The sequence below is a fragment of the Dipteris shenzhenensis genome, chromosome 6, assembly GCF_047967505.1.
Source record: "Dipteris shenzhenensis isolate YYH24624 ecotype China chromosome 6, Dip_SZ_1.0, whole genome shotgun sequence".
In the NCBI taxonomy this organism is placed as follows: domain Eukaryota; kingdom Viridiplantae; phylum Streptophyta; class Polypodiopsida; order Gleicheniales; family Dipteridaceae; genus Dipteris; species Dipteris shenzhenensis.
In genome coordinates, this window is record NC_141601.1 from 5101686 (window position 1) to 5123973 (window position 22288).

The 22288-nt window shown below is 44.3% G+C and overlaps 1 protein-coding gene across 2 annotated transcripts in view; it reads left to right on the plus strand.

The window, feature by feature from the left end:
- The window catches only part of LOC147900677 (calcineurin B-like protein 3), a 132791-nt gene that overhangs the window by 26736 nt on the left and 83767 nt on the right, over window positions 1–22288 (plus strand). For both annotated transcript variants that reach the window (XM_087376255.1, XM_087376254.1), the window contains one exon: window positions 11087–11241. In XM_087376255.1, the coding sequence (XP_087232381.1) occupies window positions 11118–11241 (124 nt within the window). In that variant the 5' untranslated portion in view covers window positions 11087–11117. The remainder of the gene's footprint in view (window positions 1–11086; window positions 11242–22288) is intronic.

The window sequence follows — 22288 nt, forward strand, 5'->3', positions numbered from 1 at the left end:
CCCTCCTGGGAACACCTAAAAGATAGCATGGCAGCTTGCCCTCTTGCCCATCGGGCCCTGAGCCGTGCTGTGATCTGACCCACAGGGATATGGACCCCTATTGGCATAGGCACATGCCAAATCCTACACTAGACTGGCCTTACAGGGGGCGGGCACACCCACAACAAAGCTCTCACTCATGACCTAACCTAACCATGGTACATAGGAGATGTTGACCTCCCACACCCCCTGAGCTCTTGGATGTAACATGGTCTCCAGGAAGCTGGGTGTGCCGTTGAAACAACTGAAGGAATCCGTCTTGTGAATCCTTGTTGCTGAAGACCGCCATAGGTATTATCAAAGAAGACCCCCCTTGGCACGAACTGTCTTAGCATGATCATTGGAAATCAGGTACTGTTGCTTCCAAGCCACATGTGCTGGGTAGTCCGGTACTATATTGGTATTGTATTGGTATAACAATCCAAATTATATTGCCATCGGTGCAATGTCTGCTTCACTACATGGGCACTTGTATCATAGAGCTATTCGGCCCCCTCTGAAGTCGCCCTCTCAGGTCCAAATTGGTACACGGACCTCGAACCGATGAACCTCTGTGCTCGAGAAACAATGGGCACGCAACTGCTCAGTGCTTACTAGGATCAATCTATGGTGTTTGGATTCCCGCAGTGACAATCATTTGACCCATCCGGATCTCAAGCAGCTCATTAGACAATAGCTGCAATAGAACCCCTCTAGGTTTGACAGGTCAATACGTCCAAACAAATACATATTGGTTCTACCACTTGAGGCAGCGGGAACAACTCCTCGTGGCTTGAGGTCCTGCCTGAAAGCGTGCCTCGATGTCATCCTGCTTCAACATGTATCCACTTGCTTGGTACTATTTCTTTTTGTTTTTCAATAGTATGCTTATTAAGAAATGAAATGTTTTCCTACTGTTCAGTTACGGACAATGGGGACTAGGTCTAGCATTTGAGGGTGGACCCCCTTGCTTGGGGTTATGGGTATTAGTGACCCACAAGAGTGATGGCCTCTCTTTGAGAGGGACATCTGGAAACCACACCCCACGTGAATACCCAAACATGGGACCAATCAAATGCACAGATTGCATATTGACCTAGGAACCATTCAAGAGAATGTTCCTTGAGTTTTGGGTGTGGGCCTGGCAGCATGCCAAGAGTAATGGAGATACAAAATAAGACGACAAACAAATGAGCTCAGTATGGCTCAATTATGACCTTAGAGTACGTCAATAGATAGCCCAAGCTGTTAGGAACCCGTGGGTACGATCAGAATTGAATTCTGACAATTTTGAAATTTTAGGGTTTTTGGGAGTGACATGTGGCAGCTGACACGTGGCAGACTGCCACATGGAATCTGAGCTGGCAGGTCAGTCCACCTGTCCCACACATGTGGCAGCATGCATGGCAAGTGGCAGGGCATGCAGGCCAAGTGTCTGGCCCCAAATCTGGTAGATTTGGGGCAGGCTGTGGGCTGTCCTCTTTGGGACTGCAGCCCACCAAAAATCTGAGACAAGTGTCCACCTTCCACTCTAAGCCTGGGGGGGGGGCTGAGCCTATAAAAGAAGGCCTCTCCCCTTCATTCCCTACATGGAAAATTCGCCACTTTTCTTCTCCCTCCTTTTGGATGATGCAATAGAACCTCTCCAGCTCCTTGGGTGCAGCCAGCGTCTCCCCAGGCCATTCTCTCAAGAAAGCATTTGACACAGTTCCAAGAGGAGGATTATGGAAGAGAATGCAAGAAATAGGAGTCCCTTTGGCCTTAAGGGTAGGCATCTCTCGCATCTATGAAAAGGTATTATGCCGACTCAAACAAACACAAGGTATGTCTGATGTATTTGAGAGCAATACGGGAGTGAATTAAGGTTGCCCTCTATCGCCTACCTTGTTTGGAATATGCATTGACCAACTGGAGGAACTCATCAATGAATTTGTAGTAGAGAAAGGGTTGCAAGGACCGCAATTGGGGCTTTGGACAGTGCTATTGTTGTTATACGCAGATGATGTTCTTCTTTTTGCATACGATCCGGAATCTATGCACAAACTTTTACAAGTGCTTAAGACTTTTTGTAGGGAAAGCGGGCTGCAAGTAAATGTCGGTAAAACAAAGAGGCAGTTTGTACCAATCAGCCAGAACATCCCCCTGAGATCACCTTTGATGGACAGATCATTGAGTATGTCAGCACCTTCAAATACTTGGCAGATCACAGATGGTGGCAATGTATACATAGAAGGATGGACACTGGTTGGGGGAAGTACTACCAGCTTGAGAATGATTGCAGGCACACTGACACTAGGAACTGGAAAATTTGAAATATATTGTTTGATGCATATGTAGTGCAGACAGTATTATATGGAGTGGAAGTATGGGGAGGCAGCATTTCAGCCTCTACATGGAATGATATTGAAAAAATGCAAAAAGCTTTCCTAAGGAGACACCTTGGTGTCAAACCCACTACTCCATACTCAATACTTCTGTTGGAAACGGGAAGAAGACCAATTGAATTTCATGCATTGATCAGAGTTATGCAATACCTAATAGAGGTGCAGCAAATGCAACCTGATAGGCTGCCTCATAAAGCATGGAATGCCAGCACAAAGCTTCAAAAGAACTACAAAAGTAAGGTCCTCTGCATAGGATGGGCAACCGACATAAGAAAATGGTTCAGCAGATGGAAAGTGGAAGCATATTTGATCATGCCGCCTGAAAAGGTCAACATGCAAGAGTTTCAACTATCTTTACTGAGCACTTTGCGGAATTACTGGTTGACAAGTGAAAAGAGGGTAATTACAGCTGGAATATTACCAAGACAACATAAATCCCACATGTTGGTCTACATACATGTCCATAGAGACTCATGCTCAGTCTTATATTAGCACACCTATCCCCCTTCTATATCGCAGAAACATCGCCAGGTTCCGTACCAGATCTCATACATTTGCCATTGAGCAGGGAGCTTGGATACACCAGCCTAGACATGCTAGAGTCTGTACCCTTTGTGACATGCAGACTGTTGAGACGGAGGCACATGTAGCTCTACAGTGCCCCCGATATGCACATATCAAGGAGGACTACCAGCAGATACTGGGGGGGACTCCGCTAAGTTGACATCAATTCTCTCCACTGCCTCTCCGGCAGCATTGGGATCTTGTCACTCGTCTTTTTACCTGTCGTCAGGAACTCATAGACTCCTGACCTCTCTCCTTGAGGAGACTCCTTTTACATTGTATCGAGACGGGTCCCATGGGTCATTTTTGGCCCCCCGAGGACGCCAATAAACTCTCTTTCTTTCTTTCTTTCTCACCTCAGTAGCACTTTCTCTCCTTACAACAGCACATTCTCTCTCTACAGTTCCAGCCCCTCCTCTCCAGAAATCTGCCCCCTCTCAGCTCTTCTGGAACAGCAGCAGCATCCTCTCTTCTTCTTCTAGCCTGGAGCAGCCACAGCCCCTTTCTCTCTCCTGCTGCAGTCTTTCTCTCTCTACTGCAGAATTTCTCTCTCTACTGTTCCAGCCCATTCCCCTTGCAGAAATCTGCCTTTCTGTGCACCTCTGGAACAGCAGCAGCTCCTCTCTTACATCCCCTCCCTTGGGATCAGCATTGGCACTCTCTCTCTACAGCTATCACTCCATAAAGGCTTTCTCTCTCTAGCCTACAGGCTGTTTTTCTAAGCTGTTCTCATTCCAGCCCCATTTCCACACTCTCCTCACCCAAGGTAGCTTCAGAGGCATCAAGGACTTCATCTACAAAAGGGTCAAGTCACGAAGGGAGCCTGTATTGTCAAGTTTATCTCATTTACAGCACTATTTCATGTTGTTTCTACTATCTTTCTAGAAACTAGTGCTTGCCTCTAATGTTGGATGTAAGTGGTGATTGTTGCAGGCTTCTTCCTTGTGGATTGGGCAAGCCAAGAGTTGAAACCTGAGCTTGGAGTCCTCGTTTTTGTTGTCTACCTTGCACATATGCTCTTGAGTCTTGTATCTAGGTCCTAGGTTTTCACTGAGTTCATCAGTCTGGAAGGTGCATTGCACCTTGGTCTATATCTCCATTTTCAAGAATAAAGTGAGCCTGGATAAGGGGGGGGCCCCGTCTTGGCCCCTCAATCATATTGCAATTTCCAATGATGTCACTTTGTGTTTAAGCTGTATAAGTCTTAATTCCAACTTAATTGCAAACTCTTAAGTTCAAGTATATGTGTTTGGCAACTCGCAATCATTTCATTCAAACGCCTTTGCAAAATCCGTTGTCTGAATTGATAGAAAGCACCGAGTAGTTTTCACTCGATCAAATGTGACTTTCGTACTGCACTTGTCCGATAGGCCCCGCTGCCACGAACAAGCAAGCGATCATCCATTTGGAATCAAAAGGCTTGCTAGCAGTGCATCTTGCCTAGGATGGAACAATCAACGTGATGGTCCTTTTGTTGACTAGTCCCCTCATTGATCCTTTGAGGGACATTGCCACCAATAGTGACCTTTTTGGCCACAACACTTACATGTACGTGAAGCCTTTAATGCTTTTCTTTCCTCAGTTGTCATCTTCTTCGTACCCTTCTGCTCAGCTGACAAAGCCTCTTAGTGAATGTCGTAAGAAGGATTCATAAATCTCTCCACTTCGTCAAGCACGATCGGTATCAATTTTTCCCAGGTCAACGTATTCATCCTTCCATTGGTTATCAAGGACAAATAGAGTGCAGAGTATCGAGAAGACAAGTGGGACAGCAATGTCATGGTCATGTTCTTGGATGATATGTGCTTTCCCGCTTGGAGAATCTCTTGCTCAAGTTTCTGTAACTTGTTGATGCGCTCTTGCATCGATGAAGACTTTGTGGGATCCAACAACCTTGTATGGACTTCCAAAGAGACCCGATAGTTTAGGAATATGAAGGACCTTAACCTCGCATTGACATGGTCCCACAGACGAGACATGGTCTCGGCCTCCTCCTGTTGTAGGATCCCTAGGTTTAGCGCAAGGGGATCAGGGCTGTCACTCCCACCAATGTAAAGTCCGCCAAAACATATGACTGCAAAACGGACTCCATCCCGACCTGCCTGACACTGTAATTGAGGCCATCCAGTTGACGGTCTATCAGAAACTGGGAATCTTTGCCTTGCTCTCCGCCATCTCAGCCAGGGAAGACATGTGGGAGTGAAGAGAGAGTTGAACTGGAAGAGAGGGTGGATGGGAAAGAAGGGTAGAGAAGGGGATTGATGGAGAAAGAGAGGAGAGTGCTAGAGAAGATGGTGAAAAGGCTTGGGGCCTAGGTACCTTCACACCTTCGCTGTCCCTTTTCTTGAAAACACCTGCTTTTGAATCTGAAAACACCCTTAAAAGACAGCACAGCTTCCTTGACACCCGAACAGTCCACACCAAAGCACACTCCTTTTCTAGACACCGCCCTAAACCTCCTCAGCTTGCTGGCTCAAGGCTCTGTCCACGTCTCGGGTCTCTAGCCAATCGTGGCTCTAATACCATGTGAGAAGTGTAGCGGAACTGAATGGAAAAGGAGAGAGCAAAGTGAATTACACACAAACTGAACTGAAAGGCTCCCGAAGAGAGACACAGTGAGAAACTGCAAGGGATCTCAAGCAAAACCCCTGAATTGCTGGGGAAAACCTCCTCTGTGAGATGTACAAGAGATGCTCTACTGAGATGCAAATAACAAGTGAGGGGGGCCCATAAATAGGTGCTCCCCCCCTATAGAGGTTAACCCCTAGTTGGGCTGAACCCGCAGCCCAGCTAGGGGGTTAGCTCAGCCAGGGGGCAGCAAAAGACATGGCCAGCAAGGAATGGCCGAGCCTCTCCTCAAAGTCCCCTGCCTCAACCCCGCTATGACACCCTCTCCGTATGCACATACATACCTACGAGGAGGTGTGGACCCACCCATCATTGGGCACCATGAACATATTTTTTATCTACAAGAGCAGGTAAGAGAGTTAAAGATGCAATTGGTAGATGCAATAGCTAGAATTCAGGTTCTAGAAGGACTTGGCAAGCAGGCAGTCATTGATGAGGTTGTAAAATCTTACAAGGCTTCCCCCCCTACCCCCTAGCTAGTCTCCACAGTCAAAGGCCTAGTTCACATTGAAGTACAGACCGCAAAGAAGGAAGTGATTGTGGAGTTTGATGCAAAGGTTATCAAGGCTGACTTTAGGAAGAGATTAAAGAACATGTAGCTAGGCGTGACAATGCTTTGAAGATTAGAATAGGGGGTCTCCTTGAAGGATGGTACAAAGAGGAGGACTCTTTCAGCGACACCTTAGCACATGTCAAAGCAGCCATGCCTAATATTGATTGGACAGTTGATAAGGATGATGCTCTTGATGATGACGATGAACCCAGAGCAACTCGTATCTTACAGTCTAAAGGTCATGCTATCATTACGCTTAGCTCACGGGATCTACGAGTCAAGCTTCTCCGACAATCCTACAAGCTGAAAGGAACCAAGATATGGATAGCTGAAGAACTTACATGAGATCAATTGAAAAATAAGGCAGCGGAATTAGCTAAGGTCAAGGCTGCAAGGAATGATGGGAAATGGGCAGTGTACTGCGAGGGCGTAGCACTCATTAAAGAGTTTAAATCGAAGCCAAAAGATTCTCAGTCTTAAAGTGATGTATGGCCGATTATGTTTCTTTCCAAGTCATAACGTAGGTACTCTAAATAAATGGAGCTGCTTTATGCACTCCCTGGGAGATACCCTCCCTAAGCTGATGTACTAATTGGTTTTCATGTTGTCCCATAGACGTCTTGGTCTTCTGTGGATGTTAATAGACTTTCTTTCTTTCATGTCCTTCTCATCCACAGTAGCCACAAACTGAAAAAACATCTTACCATGATCTCTGGCTTTCCTTTTTTCTTTAGTGACCAAAGCTTGTTCTCACATGCCTATTGTGCTCAACTCTGAACCTCTCCTACTAAGCAACATAGCAACCACATCCTAAAGCATCCAAATTAACTCTCAAGATAGTAACAAATTCATTGTACCTTGTTGGTAGACTGGTAAGCAGTATGACTTTGGCGTCATCATCATCTACTCGAATAGAGACTGCTTGGAGTGGCTTTACAATGGACTGCATCTGATTGAGGTAGGTAGCCAATGAGTCACCATCTCACATCTGAAGTGCGAACAGTTCCTGCTTTAGCATTATTTTCAAACTTTTCTCTCTTGAGCCAAACAAACTCTCCAGCATAGACCAGTTCTGGGCCGTAGTTTTTGTAATATCAACATGGTCTGCATGCCTAGCGCCCTTCCCAAAAGTGTTGATGCTCTCTCATTTTTCAAATCCCTTGCTGGAATTTTTTGCAGGCCCTGGTTATTAGCGGGTTTCTTCTCAGCCCCTGACATGACCCCTCAGAGACCTTTCTCCATGAAGAGAAGTTGTACAAAACAACTGTCACGATGGAAAGTTTCTTCCATCATATGTGACTACAAAGGTATCTGGAAAACCGGATTTAGACCAAGAGTTTGACCCACTCTCCATCTCGATTGACTGATCACACGCTTCTTGATGAATCACAGACCCTCACTGACGAGCTTCGATACTACTTGTTGGAGAATCGATTAGACAAGGACTTGAGAAACTCTCAGTTAATGACTAGTCGTAAGCAAATTCCGCATAAAATATAAGGATAAATTTGTTTTAGTAGAGACCTCAATAACAAAACTTTATTCGCATCCCTATGGGGCTTGTTGTGTAGATTTTACAAGCAAAATGACCACAACAGAAGCAAACTACTAGACATGGCCCTAGGATAAGAGACCGAGCCAACTCGACTTAATCACTGCATAAAATGTCCGCATGAAGCGACGACACACAGTTGCTTAGCTAGCTTCTAGTATGCTGTAACACACACAGCATATAACTGAGTCCAAGACCTCTGTACAGGATCTAGATGCAAGGTGAAACACGCCTTGTTGCTCCACGATATTTCTCTGACAGATGCGACACAGCCGCGTGGGATGAGCACACAGCCACGTTTAGAGCGCTCGACCTGTACACAAGAAGCTATCACCCTGCTCCACGCACGTTCAGAGCTATATAGAAGATCGGAGGTCGTGAGCTTGCCATGAACCTCCAGCACAACCTTCCAATGACAGACAAAAAACACGCTCCCAGCTCATAGGGCGACTCTCATGAGATGCTAGAGGTCGGATATCTTTGCTGAGAATTCAGGAGATAGAGAAGACCCCAGAACTGCCTTATGAGAAGACCACATCCACTATTAAATGCATGGGTGCCAAGTGTTGCATAGCTTGCTCCACACTACAACCTAAGGATCCAAAAATTAAAAAAAAAAAAAAATATATATATATATATATATACATAACCCCTACAAGGTTTACTTAATTCCAACAATGGTTTGCCTAAAAGCTATTGATATTCTAAATTTGTTCTCTGCCCAAGAGTCCAGCAAAAATTCGCAGAATTCTTGATTTTTGTGTGGTATAGCAGGACATACAATGAAAGAATGTCCAATTAGAAAAGGTACTAAAACTCAAGGCCATCCTACTACTGCAGAGACATTCTCCTCCCGCTCAGGAATGGAAGAAAGCTAAAAAATCAGCCAACTCAACCCCCCTTCCAAAGAGGTTTTATTTAGCAAGACAAGGGACACTAGCGCAAAGGACCAGGGGACCAATGATAAAGCCTCTAGAGAGAGGGCCAAAGGGGAAACCCTACAGGTTTTCTGCCCTTTAAAACAACTTCTCCCTTCTACAAGGTTAGAAGAAGAGGAGCTTGATGCATTCCTCTTACATTTCCAGATCAGGGGGTAGAGAAGGAGAAGCAGCCGCTACAGTTCGGGCAAGCAGATTTAATATCAGAGTTTTTCAGAGTAGACAGCTTCGAGTGGCATGCAAGTCTGGAAAGCTGATTTGGATGCATAGGATCAAGAATGACTTGCTAGGAAGTCACACTGAGGAGCAGATTGGCAAATACCTCAAGCAAGTTTGCTGCTCCTGTCAAATATTACTTGACAGGGGCGAATTAAAAAGAAAAATGCTAAAATATCGAGAGGATAAGCCTCATACGATTCCCTTCTTAGAAATAGGGAAAGTCCAAGGTATCAATGATATGCGGGAATGCATATTTGTGACATCTTAAACGAGCATTATCAATAAAGGAAATTATTTTTTGCAGAGAGAGAGAGAGAGAGAGAGAGAGAGAGAGAGAGAGAGATGATTGTATTAAAGTCCTCTTGAGACCCTTCAGGATCTATGGGACTTCTATGGGACTGGCGATCACTATTAACTAATAGTGATCCCTTACATCCATTGAAAAAAAAAAAATTAGACTTGCTATATAGTGCGTACTTGTTGTACTAACTTATGTGCCAGTGCTAGTACCTTGATGCGGTGTTCCAAAACCTCTTTCAAGTACCTCCCTAGCTTTTTGGCTGACTGATCCAGCAAATTCTTTAAATTATTTTGATAGTCTCTCTCTGATGTGTGCGTAGGCTCTGCATCTTAGGAATACGTACTGCTCATTTTCTACCTCCCTTGTGGGGCAGATTTTGCAGGTCCTTGATACCTTTAATTGCAGCAAATTTATCCATATGTTTCAGAACTGAGCCCACCAAATCAAATATCCAGGCTGTAAGCCCCTTGGATTAGGAGCTCTGCTTGCCAACCTCTTGCCAAAGAACCCAAACCCTCTTGCAGACTTTTCTGCCTAGATATAATTGTAGTCTTTCATCACTCATTGTAGTAATTTGATCACTTTACTAATACACAAGAGATAATCCAAGAAAAATAATGAAAAAAGTTTGCATAATCTTAGATATGAAGTCTTTTATCTATGGTGTATCAGCCTTAGGCATGTCATAATGATTGAACATAAGCTGAAAACAAAAAGCGGGGAGCTGAATAGCCCGTTTTTCTTTTAGTTTCAAAAGAGAGTTTGATTGAGTATGCATGTTCTTTCTAAGTCGGAAATGTAGTTTTGCATCTTTGTAGGAAGCAGTACATAAGTGTAAGGGGTTCTTTTAGTTTTTAATGTTTTAAACGAGAGAGAGAGATTGTGAAGCAAATAGCTTGAATTTTCAATGCGAAATTTACAAGTTTCTTTGCAATATGTGAATACTGGTAAAGTACATGCTTGATTGACTTAGAAGGTTGACTTGAGTTGCTAGTGTTGTACATGCTTTTCCTTTATTTGTTCTGTATTAACTATCTAGTTATTACTTGAATTGATGGTAATGATCATCTTGCAGACTTTTCTGCCTAGATATAATTGTAGTCTTTCATCACTCATTGTAGTAATTTGATCACTTTACTAATACACAAGAGATAATCCAAGAAAAATAATGAAAAAAGTTCGCATAATCTTAGATATGAAGTCTTTTATCTATGGTGTATCAGCCTTAGGCATGCTTAGAATGATTGAACATAAGCTGAAAACAAAAAGTGGGGAGTTGAATAGCCCGTTTTTCTTTTAGTTTCAAAAGAGAGTTTGATTGAGTATGCATGTTCTTTCTAAGTTCGAAATGTAGTTTTGCATCTTTGTAGGAAGCGGTACATAAGTGTAAGGGGTCCTTTTAGTTTTTAATGTTTTAAATGAGAGAGAGAGATTTTATTTCTGCTTTTTGAATGTTTCTTGATTTGCTTGTTTTTTTTTTGTTTAGTCACCTTCTTTCTTTCTTTTTTATTTCTTATTTTCTCTCTTTTGTTTTTTTTGGACGTATTTTAGTAAGCACTAGGTTTGCCCAAGAGACTCTACGGGTCTTTAGAAACCCAGTTTAGCTGCTTATGCTTGGGCACTGATGATGGAATAGGTGTTGCTTTGCTTGCTAAGTATGTCTTCCTTTTGTTTTTCAAAAAAGTTTTTGTTACCTCTTTTTTCTTCTCTTTCGTTTTCTCTTTTATTTTTTGTGTAGATTTGTGGACTTTAGAACAACAAAAAAATCTAAATTTGTATGATTGGATATATATTAGTCTTACAAAGGTATATTTTCTGCCCAGATAGGTTTGTGCCTTGGGCAGTGGCATAGTCAGGCAGTTTTGTAATACAAACTGTTCATATATGGAAATAATATTTCTAAAAGGGGGATGGGACTGATTTTTGCAGGCATGGAGTATCCTGAAGATGTAATGATAACATGTTGCAGTGCCTTCAGGGCGTCAAGCATGTCTTGGATTGTTTTGTGGGCTGCTTTGATTCCAATGAACCAAATCGTCTTCCTTTCTTAGAGCATCCAGATACAATTGCAAGTGAAACTATCTGTAAGCCTACTTTTTACTCTTTCATTTTTTGCCATTTCACCACCATATTTGAATATAACATTCTTGAGCAATGAGTTAGAAAATCATGAATATGAGCAACAATTTTCATCCATTGCAAGTATTGCAATAACGCTTTTTCATTTCAAAATTTGCTGACATGCTCTAGCTCTTTTATTTTCGCTCAATCATTGCTAGGCTCTCTATTGAATAAGATGCAGTAGACAACAAAGATATAGTCAAAACAATCATGCGCTTATTATATTAGAATATGGTGTTTTAGGATAAGCTTCTCTTGTGCTTGATATTTATGTCATGGCCTGGCTCATGGAATTGTATGCTTAGAGCATTTTTTTTCCCAAAGAAAGGTAAATTCTATTAATGCTTGAAAAGCCATACAACCAGCTTCCAAAAGCAGCTGTTGATGAAAACAAGAAAATCGAGCTTCAAGGAACAAACATCGGTTTTTGGATCTAATGGCGCTTTGTCTATAGAGATTCCAAAATAGGAGCTAGCAACCATGGTGGTGGTCTATATACCCAGCAATGCCTCTCGCGGACAGGGTGTAGAAAATGCTTGCCGGCCAAATCTGGTGGAAGCGCTCCCGTCTCTCGATTGTCACTCTCGAGCTTGGAGTACCGCACTCCCAAATGCCGCGCAGGGTGAATATGATATCTTGCCAAATGGCTACTAGGGTAGCCGTCGGAGAAATCGCCTGACTGCCCATCACCCGGCTGCAACGAGCTACCTAGATGTTCCAGGCGGTATTGGTGGAAACTCTCTCCCAAACACCATCCTTCGAGAGAGGTGGCGGGCGTGGACGGGAGGGCTGAACTGCGTTGTGAACCTCAATCTGGAAAACTTGCTGCCCATGTATCCTGTAAGCCGGCGTAACAAAATCGATCTCAAAGGTGTGGCCTCCCTCCATGAGCCAAGCCACCATCCCCCATGTAAAATCCTTGCTCATCCTCCGCGTGCTAGCAACAATCCTGAAGGCTGCTAGCCATATCCTTTGTGTGATAGGGCAGCCCCAAAGACAGTGTGGGCTCGTCTCTAGAACTCCATCCATACAACCATTGCATCTGTCATCTATCCTCATCTTCTCCAGCCACGAGCCAATGGGTAGGTCCCCATGCGCCAACAGCCAGAAGAACTAAGAAATCTTCCGCGGGCCCAAACTCGTCCAAAGGCGGGGCCAAAAGCAGCCTATGACCTCTCACGGGACATCCTACTTTAGCCAGTGACGTTCTCTCGTGGGGGACCATGCGGCTGCCTCAAGCTATAAATTGCGCCCAATACGAGTAGTGTACAAGAAGGAGACCTCCACCCGGTCCGAGTGCCTGATGCGGGCTGGCCACATCCACTCCCCTGGGTCCCACTGAAGGTCACATAAAGGTCTGCCCTCCCAAATCCATAAGGGCCATATTGTTTCCTCCGGGGTCGATGTACCATGCCTTGCCCATGCGGCTCATAATCGTGACCCTCTGCCACACTAAGTCCTCTAAGTCCACCTTTGTTTCCTCCTCCATCTCCGACTCAGCTTGCAGAGATCCTCCGGGTCCCACTCAACAAAAGCTAGACTGGGGGAAGCCAAGAGTCTCCCAAAAGAAGCGTATCCGGAGTGGCACCCCTGTCCGCGAGAACTGTCCTGACTAGGTCCAAGGGCTTCGTAATCCCTCCCACCAAAGTTCGGGATCGCCTCCTCAATCTCCTGTATGCTGGTGCATGCTCCTTGGAGATAAGAGAGAGCCGGTCTACGAGCCTCTGTCTCTCTACGAAGTTGTCTCCAAGTCCCAAAGGATCTAGCCGGTCCACTGTGCCATTGTGCCCATCCGATATGAGTCCACTGCCCAAGCATGCCCCCCTCTGAGCGATGTACCAGGATGTGGCAAGGAGTACCTGGTTCACCACTAGAGCTCGACCTGTGAGAGAGTTTCTCGGAGCTCTAGGACAAGAGCTTTCGCCAAACTCTCTCGAGAACTTGGCTGAACTATTGCTCTGTCGAAATGTCGATACCCACCTAACAAGCCAGGTATCTGGCCATCTCTCCTTTCGGGATCCACCGAAAGCCAAAATCTGCGCCCTAGCCTCGAACTTCCTGGCTCTCCTATGTGCCTGTGAAGAAGCCAACAGATTTGGTCCAATTTATGTGAGCTCGAGAAGCCTCGCAATAAATGGACAACGTACCTCTGACCCACTCTAGATTGGCTATAGAACCGTCAATATAGAGCGCCGTATCATCTGTAAACTCCAAATCTAGGAGCTCCTCCTCTTGTCGGATGGGCAAACTCAGAAAATAGCCCAAGGCTTCCACCACAAAAAGGAAAAGATAAGGAGCCCAAGGACATCCCTGTCTCACTGAACAGGAGAGTGGAAAGATCTCGCTTGTATGGCCTCCGATGATCACCTGGCTAGAGCTGCGTGCATATAGAGCCGAGACCCTGTGATCCACCTCTCTGAAATGCTGAGTCTCTGCATAGTCCCCTCCAGGAAGGACCACTCAACTCTGTCATAAAATCAAGGAGTGGAGGATATTGACTCTCTCTATCCTTTCTTTGAAATAAACCTACATTCGTGTTCCCTTTTGAGCGATGTAGCTAATGTGGCATATTATTTTCTCATCTTCTGTGAGAGCTACATCCTCACTAGAGCTGCCACAGCAATCTTTGGGCAACCCCCCAATGCATAGTATCTTCTTGTTATGTACTACTGCTTCCTGCTCTTTAACTTCTGCATAGACATCTGCTTTATTAATTTTATTGCTGGCCACAATAGCCATCTCTTCCTTGGCTGAGCTATCCTGAGTCTTGATCATCTCTTTGACGATAGAAACGAGTGTTGGTGTTGGTGGGGATGTGCTGCATTTTTCCATAACCTTTGCAATAATCTCTGTGAAAGTCCTTTTGAGACTCTCAGGATCTATGGGACTGGTGACCACTATTAAATTAAATAGTGGTCCATTACAACCATTGAAATAAAAGTCTCCCAAATCTTTCTACATTGTGAGTATTTGCTGGACTATTTTCTGTGCTAGTCCGAGAATTTTGCTGCAATGTTCCAAGATTTCTTTTAAGTAGCTTCCAAACTTGTGGGCTGGCTGTTCCAATAGATTCTTCAAATTACAACTATTGTTGCCATTGTTCTCCCTTATGTGTGCGTATGCTCGACATTTTAGGAGCATGTGCTGCTCGTCTTCTACCTCCCTTGTAGGGAAGATTTTACATATCCTCACCTCCCTTGGGATCTTGGGTTGTATCCATCTACCCTTCTCCACTTCTAGATCATGTGAGCTGGTCCTTACTTTTCATATTAAATTCCCTTTGAATATTGAGATGTCCTCCCCAAGATATTTCTGCATTGCATAGCCGTCCATCAGGTTGATTTCCCGTTTGTAGAACTGCATTTTTGTTCCTGGATTGAGCCATATTTTCTGCATCACTTAGTCCCTGGTTTCACATGATTCTTCAGGAATATCAGCCGTTTTTATCCCCCATAGTTCCATCCACTCCTCCCCATCTTTGTATCAGCCTGTGGTCTTAGTGGCTTCCATTGCTTTATGTGGTATCTAGTGTGCATTCATGTTCTTAACCTTGTTGAGGTATCCCAAATAATGGCATAGTTCTTTCACCTTCCAGTGGTATCATAGTTGTTTCAGCTAACAGGATGGGATACGGTGTCTCCGTTTTAACTCCCAACTCGCTTATAATAAAGCGTTTATGAACTGTTTCTATCCTTTTCCAATAAGCCCTGGAGAGCCCGGGCGGGCACATAAGGCTGGACATCCATAGAGAACCACGGTTTGCACAAGCATGGTGTAAAAAAATTTCCTCATTCTTTCTGCATTTATTTTCGAAGCTGTACAATGCTTTGAAATCTCCCAGAATCATATGTTCCACACGTGCATTCCACTTGTAATTACCTGTAAAATCCAGTCCTAGATATTTGTATGAAGCAACTACTTCCAAACTCTCCCCTTAGAATGTGAAAATTATCTGCTTATTTTGAGACCCGATCACCATTACTTTGGTTTTTGCTATGCTGACCTGCATTTTTGAATATTTTCAGAAATTACATAAGGCATCCAAGTGTGTCTATATATCACTCTTATCTTTTGCAAAGGGACCATGTCATCCGCATAAATGAGCAACGACAGTGCGTAGCCAGCCACCTGGGCTCCTCCTTTGCTGTTTTTTGTCATTCAATCTTTCAACTCGTCTATGAAGAGACCAAAGAGAGTTGGTGGCAAGGGGCATCCCTGTTTGACCCCTAATCGCTGCTTATGATGACCTTTCCTTTGGAACTGGATCCATCTACAAGTGGTAGTGCTAGCTCAGCTAGTACCTTCTCGTAGAGTCTGTACGTGGCTTCTTTGAGTTCCAGGGGGACTTGGAGCTTTTCTAGTCTCTCCCATAGTTTTTTTGCGTGGTATTGTGTCGAATGCTTTCTTGAAGTCTACAAAACAGCAGTAAATGGCCCCTTTTCTATGTTTTTCTCCCTCAGTTGCTGCTCTTATGGCTACTAGATGATATACCGTCGAATGCTTGGGACAGAACCCTGCCTGTGACGGTGCTCTTACCCCTTCTGCCTCTGCCCACGTGTTGATTTTTTGCTCAAGAATGGTTCCATATAGTTTGGCCATCAGGCTGCTCACCATGACGGTCCTATAGTTTTTTGCCATCTTACTATCCCCTCCCTTGTGGATCGATACAATTCTACTTAGTTGCCATTCTGTGAGAAAACCTTCTTCTAGAGTCTTATTCATGATCAAGGCAAGAATCCTCTCTGTCTTTGACCCACCCCATTTAAGCATTTCAGCCACCAAGCCTTGGGTGTCTAGAGCCTTTCCATTTGCTAGTTTTTTCAGCCCACTTTCCACATCTGTGCTGCTTTGACAGAGAAATCGTGTCTAACCTTTTCCTCTCCTTCTCTTTCATATAGTTCTTTAATAAATTGTATCATGTCTCCCCATGATGCATTCTTCTCCTGTTATTTGTTGCCATGTAGCTTCTGGAAAAACATTCTGGGGTTTTGTTTGAGATCCTCAAAACTCTCAAGTCGTTTGCTCTTGAGAAAGTCTCTTTTTCCCCCTCTCACCTTTTGTTTGTAGACTTAAGCTTTATCCCCCTTCTCATCCATATTGACTTGCTTTCCATGCTTTTTTTGCTGTCCTGCAATCGTGGTTGTACTAGTGATTGCAAGGCATGCCTTTGGTCCTTCCCTTGCTCTTTGTGGAGCATTCCTTGGCTGTTTTCTGCAGAATTTCTGTCATACAATTATTTATGTATTTGGCATGTGTAAGGCATTTGACATTGCGCTATCTCTGTCTCTAATTTCTGTTCATAAATGTGAACCTTTTTAGTCCATTCTTAATGTGGGATGTGCTGTAGTTTCCTGTTTCTCTGCATCATACTTAATCCCTTTGAGTCCCAGTGACATTGCTTTGTGATCAGGTTCCAAGGTTCCTCATCAATCTTGAGATATTCCGAAGTATGTCTCGCATTTGGATTGATTTTTACATAGTCAAATACGCTTGACCCTTGTGGGGTATCGCAAGTATACCCCCTTGTGTTTTTGAAGAGTGATGTGCCATTACATATTTGCAGCCCGAAACAACCGCCCAAGGTGAGCAGCTGCCTCCCCATTTGGGTGATCTCACACGTGTTTGTTGATGTCCTTTTCCATCCTCTTCATTCCTCGTTGCCTTCATCTAGCTCTTCCATCCATATGGGGTCTCTCCCCTCTGTTGTGATTGTAACTTGCCTTGAGTGATGGCTTAATTTGCTTAATCAATTTAGATGCTTGTAAGGATTACGAAATGAACTGAAATCACAAGCCTATGAACTATAGAATTGGTGGTCGAAAATGACTCAATAGCTTTGATATAAAAGTTTCAAAACACTCACACACACAGAGCTCATCCCTATGGGGCTTTTTGCTCTTTACAACTTGATGAGATAGGCCACAAAGGCACTGCCACAAAGGCTCAATACTCCCCACAACACCACAACTACTCACACTCTTCTCCATTGCTATATCGCCGATGATACCGCCTGTGTGCCGCCTCACGTGGTCGCTAGCAACCCTTGACTGTGTGCAAGAGGTAAGAGTTGCGCTCCCTCTCTGAGATCTTGGAGGTTGACCCTCATCACCGCCAATAGTATACTCTAGAACCTTTTACTACGTGGTTCCTTCCATGCATGGAATCCACGTGGACACGTAAGCCTCATGAGTATGAGGTAACTAACCCAACAATCCCCCCCTCAGCTGAAATGAGGTCTGCTCCTTCGTTTTTTTACAACCTTGATGTGCAACCAGAGTGGAATACCTATCCTAGACATGCATGCACAACAACAAATATTAAAAAAAAAGCGACTACCCGCTCTGATACCACTGATGGCTTAATCAATTTAGATGCTTGTAAGGATTACGAAATGAACTGAAATCACAAGCCTATGAACTATAGAATCGGTGGTCGATCAAATGACTCAATAGCTTCCATATAAAGGTTTCAAAACACTCACACACACAGAGCTCATCCCTACGCGGCGTTTTGCTCTTTACAACTCGATGAGATAGGCCACAATGGCACCGCCACAAAGCCTCAACACTCCCCACAACACCACAACTACTCACACTCTTCTCCATTGCTTTATTGCCGATGACAGTGCCTGTGTGCTGCCTCACGTGGTCGCCAGCAACCCTCGATTGTGTGCAAGAGGTGAGAGTCGCGCTCCCTCTCTGAGATCTCGGAGGTCGACCCTCACAGTATACTCTAGAACCTTTTACTACGTGGTTGCTCCCATGCATGAAATCCACGTGGACACATAAGCCTCATGAGGATGAGGTAACTAACCCACCATTGAGCCCGTTCTTGCATTAAAGTCCCCTACTAAGATAATTGTATGTTCAATGGAGAACATAGCTATATCTCCTCCCAAATGGATCCTCCCTTGAGATGTGATTGTTGTGTTTGTATATTGGTGACTCCAAGGGTGCAAAATAGCATGCTGCGAATCTGATGTTTCTATTCTCTGTCCCTATTTCTATGCACATATACTGCTTGTGATGGATCCTCCCTTGAGATGTGACTGCTGTGTTTGTATATTGGTGACTGCAAGGGTGCAAAATAGCATGCTGCCAATCTGATGTTCTCTGTCCCTATTTCTATGCACATATACTGCTTGTGTGGGTCCTCTTTGATGACCTTGGCTGTCTTCTCCCATTTCTTACTGATGTAGCATGCAATTCCCCCAAAACCTCTCCCTCCTATATGTCTCTTGGTGTTCCATATTGATCTTTTTGAAAATCCCTGTAGTTCTGGGGTTTCATTTCCCTAATGTTCCCATGCCTCTAGATCCATAAATATATCAGTTTCTGAAATTTCCTCTCCTAGGGCGACGACCTTATCTAAGGTCCATCCTTTCCGTTTCCCTTTCTCTACGATAATTGCTTTTCAATCTTTCAGGTAAGCACTTGCACTCTAATTTTTTTGAGCTCTTTTTGATCATTAGACTGTATTGATTTCGTGTGAGATCTTGATTCACCCATATGGAGTGTCCTTTGAGATGATGCCTGTGGTTTAACACTTTAGTACGAGACTGCATGTCCTGGTATTTCACTACTATCTGTCTAGGCTTATCCCCTCTCTTTCCTACCCTGAAGGCCTCTTGCCATCTTGTAGCAGAAATGTGCATTGTTTTTTGGAAGACCTGGGTAAGGACCTGCTCCATGTCTTTTCCTCTATCCCCACAATCCTGAGATTTAGTGCCTTTTCCTGCTGTTCTTTTTGCTTTTTCAGTGAGGAGGTTAGTTCGTCCATTTTACTGTTAACTATATCATCAATTGAATCCAAGATGTTTTTAGAGAGAGAGAGAAAGAAAGAAAGAAAGAAAGAAAGAAGTCTATTAACATCCAGTGGAGACCAAAAGGTCTATGGGACAGCAAGAAACCCTTTAGAACATCTGCTTTAGGGAGGGCACATGGCAGCTCTCAAGGAGTGCAAAAGCAACCCCCATTATTTAGAGTACCTACATAATAGTCTGAAAGAGTAAACAGCCATACATCAGTTTAAGACTGAGAGTCTTTTGGTTTTAATTTAAACTCTCTGATTAGGGCTACGCCTTCACAGTAAACTGCCGATTTCCCATCCTTTCTGGCAGCCCTGGCTTAAGCTAATTCAGTTGCCTTATTCTTGAGTTGAGCTTGTGTAAGCTCCTCAGCTATTCATACTTTGGTACCCTTCAGCTTGTAAGATTGTCGAAGAAGCTTGATCAGCATGTCTTATGATTTTAATGTAAGGATTGCATGACCTTTATAGTGCCTAATAGAAGCTATATGTGTCTTCCTCTTTGTACCAATCTTCTGGGAGTCCCCCTATTCTAATCTTTAGCGCATTATCACATCTAGCTTTGTGTTCTTTTAATCTCTGCTTGAATATCAGCCTTACTTGCTTTGGTGTTCACTTCCACAATCACTTCCCTTAGTAGTTTGTACTTCAATGTGAACAAGATCTTTGATTGTAGAGACTAGTTGCGGGGTAGGGGGGGAATCCTTACAAGATTTTACAGCCTCATCATTTACTGCCTGCTTACCAGGCCCTTCCAGAATGTGAAGTCGAGCCTTTACTTCTGTCAGCTCCAATCGTAGCCCTCTCACTGCCTGCTGTAGATAATTAATCTGATCCCGTTGCTGAAGGATGGGTCGTTTTGAGCCTTCTTGTTGGTAATTTGGTGCATATGGAGAGGGTGTCATGGCTGCAACTTTGAGTACCGAGTCTTGATGGAGGTTGAAGGAGTCGAGGGGGACTTGGAGGAGAGGGTAGGCCAGTCCATCATTGGCTATCTGTTGAACCCCCTAGCTGAACCTAACTCCTAGGTTGGGTCCGGGGTTTAGCCCAACTCGGGGTTAGGGTTAGTTTGTTGTTGGCTGAGGCGACAGGTTGCTGATGGGTTGACGGATGATGGGCTGAGGCGGTGAGCTGACGGGCTGAGAGAGAGGACTATGAGCTGACGGGCTGTATGGCCCGTCGGGAGGGAGAGGTACGGAAAAGAGAGAGAGAGAGAGAGAGAGAGAGAGAGAGAGAGTCTATTAACATTCACAGGGGACTAAAAGTTCTATGGGACAATAAAAAATCCATTTAATACAACAGCTTAGGGAGGGCATAGGGCGGCGCCCAAGGAGTGCATAAAGCAACTCTTTTGTTTAAAATACCTAAATTATATCTTGAAAAAACATACATACATCATTTTAAGACTCAGAGTCTTTTGGTTTTGATTTAAACTCCTTAATGAGTGCTATTCCTCCGTGGTACATTGACTACTTTCATCCTTCCTGGCAGCCTTAAACTTCGCCAATTCTGTTACTTTATCCTTCAGTTGAGCTCTTGTAAGTTCCTTGGCTATCCATAGCTTAGTACCTTTGAGCTTGTAGGATTGTCGTAGGATCTTGAGTTTTAAATATCGTGAGTTAAATGTAATAACAACATGACCTTTACAATGACTAATATGAACTATTGTAGCTTCACCATCATCCTTAGAGTTATTAGGCTTGTCATCCTCATGCGCTGTCCAGTCAATGTTAGGCATGACTACTTTAACATGTGAAGGTATCATTGAAGAATCCTCATCATTGTACAATCCATCAGTGAATCCCCCAATTCTGATTTTTAATGCATTATCCCGTCTGGCTTCATGTTCTGTAATCTCTTCTTGAATATCAGCTTGTTTACCTTTGCTCCAAACTCCACAATGACCTCTTGCTTGGCTGTCTACATTTTAGTTTGAACCAAATCCTTAACCGTGGAGACTAGCTGGGGGGTGGGGGGTGGGGAAGCCTTGCAAGATTTTACAGCCGCATCAATTACCTCTTGCTTACCAGGTCCTTCAAGAACCTGGATTCTAGCTATAGCATCTGCCAATTGTGTCCTCAGCTCTCTCACCTGATCTTGTAGGAACAAAACATGTTCATGTTATCCAATAATGGGGCGGCCAAAAAGACGACCTCTCTCATATGTATGTGCATAAGGAGAGGGTGTTTGAGCTACAATTGTGGCATATCTCGCCTTGCTGGATGAGGCTATGGGAGTTGAAAGAGTTTTCGAAGAAGAGGAGGAAGAGAGAGCGGGCCACTCTTTGCTGGCCATTTCTCTTGTTACCATTCCTTCAGTTGGTCCATGCTGCCCTCATGTCGGCTGTCTCTTCCTCCTCTACCCCAGTATGTCCTGGGGCTGACTCAAAGGCATAGAAGTCCTGCTGTCTGATATGGTGTAGTAGGGTCTCTCTGTGTCGCCGCATCTCCATCAGAAAGTGACCACCACACACCTGGTCGTGGAAATGGATCAAACGGGACAGTGGTCCGAACCCATGTCCCTCTTGAAAGAAGCAATGGTAGCGTCCTCGGATGTCATAGTAAATAGGGAAAATGCAAAGGAAGTGCTCCTCCGTCTCCACTACTTCTAGTGTGCATAACTTGCAAGCCCTTGCTCTCAAGGTGTGCCTGCGGCCCTACCTGTCTCAATCCTTAGCTTATGAGATAAGACCCGAATTTGTCCTATAGCAATTCTCAATGCATGGGTAGCCCCGTCTGTCCTCTAGATACTTGGGCCTGATGATCAATCCCTCCTCTGATACTCTTAGTAAGTGGTCATGATAGAATTGGATCTTGGTGGAAAACTTCTGGTCCTCCTCCCAATTCCGAGATGTGTATAACTAAAGAAGTTCCAAGTGTATAATACAGTTGATCTCATCTCGTGGGATTTGGAGGGATGGGGCAGAGAGATTGTATTGCAAGGGGGGTAGGCGATCCATCTGAATGCCTTGAGTACAAAACCATTGGAGATGCGTGCAAACTAGGTTGTGTCGACCCACTATGAGCTTAACGTCTAGATGACCCCAATGCCAACCTCGGTAGCCTCCATCGAGACATGCCTACACCTAGTGTAGGATGGCATCGATCTGTATTGGTGTCATGGTGACCTCTGCCTGTATGATCTGGTGAGAGGCTTACTCCTGATCATCCTAGACCCCATAGTCACTTGCAGCCTCTCGAATTT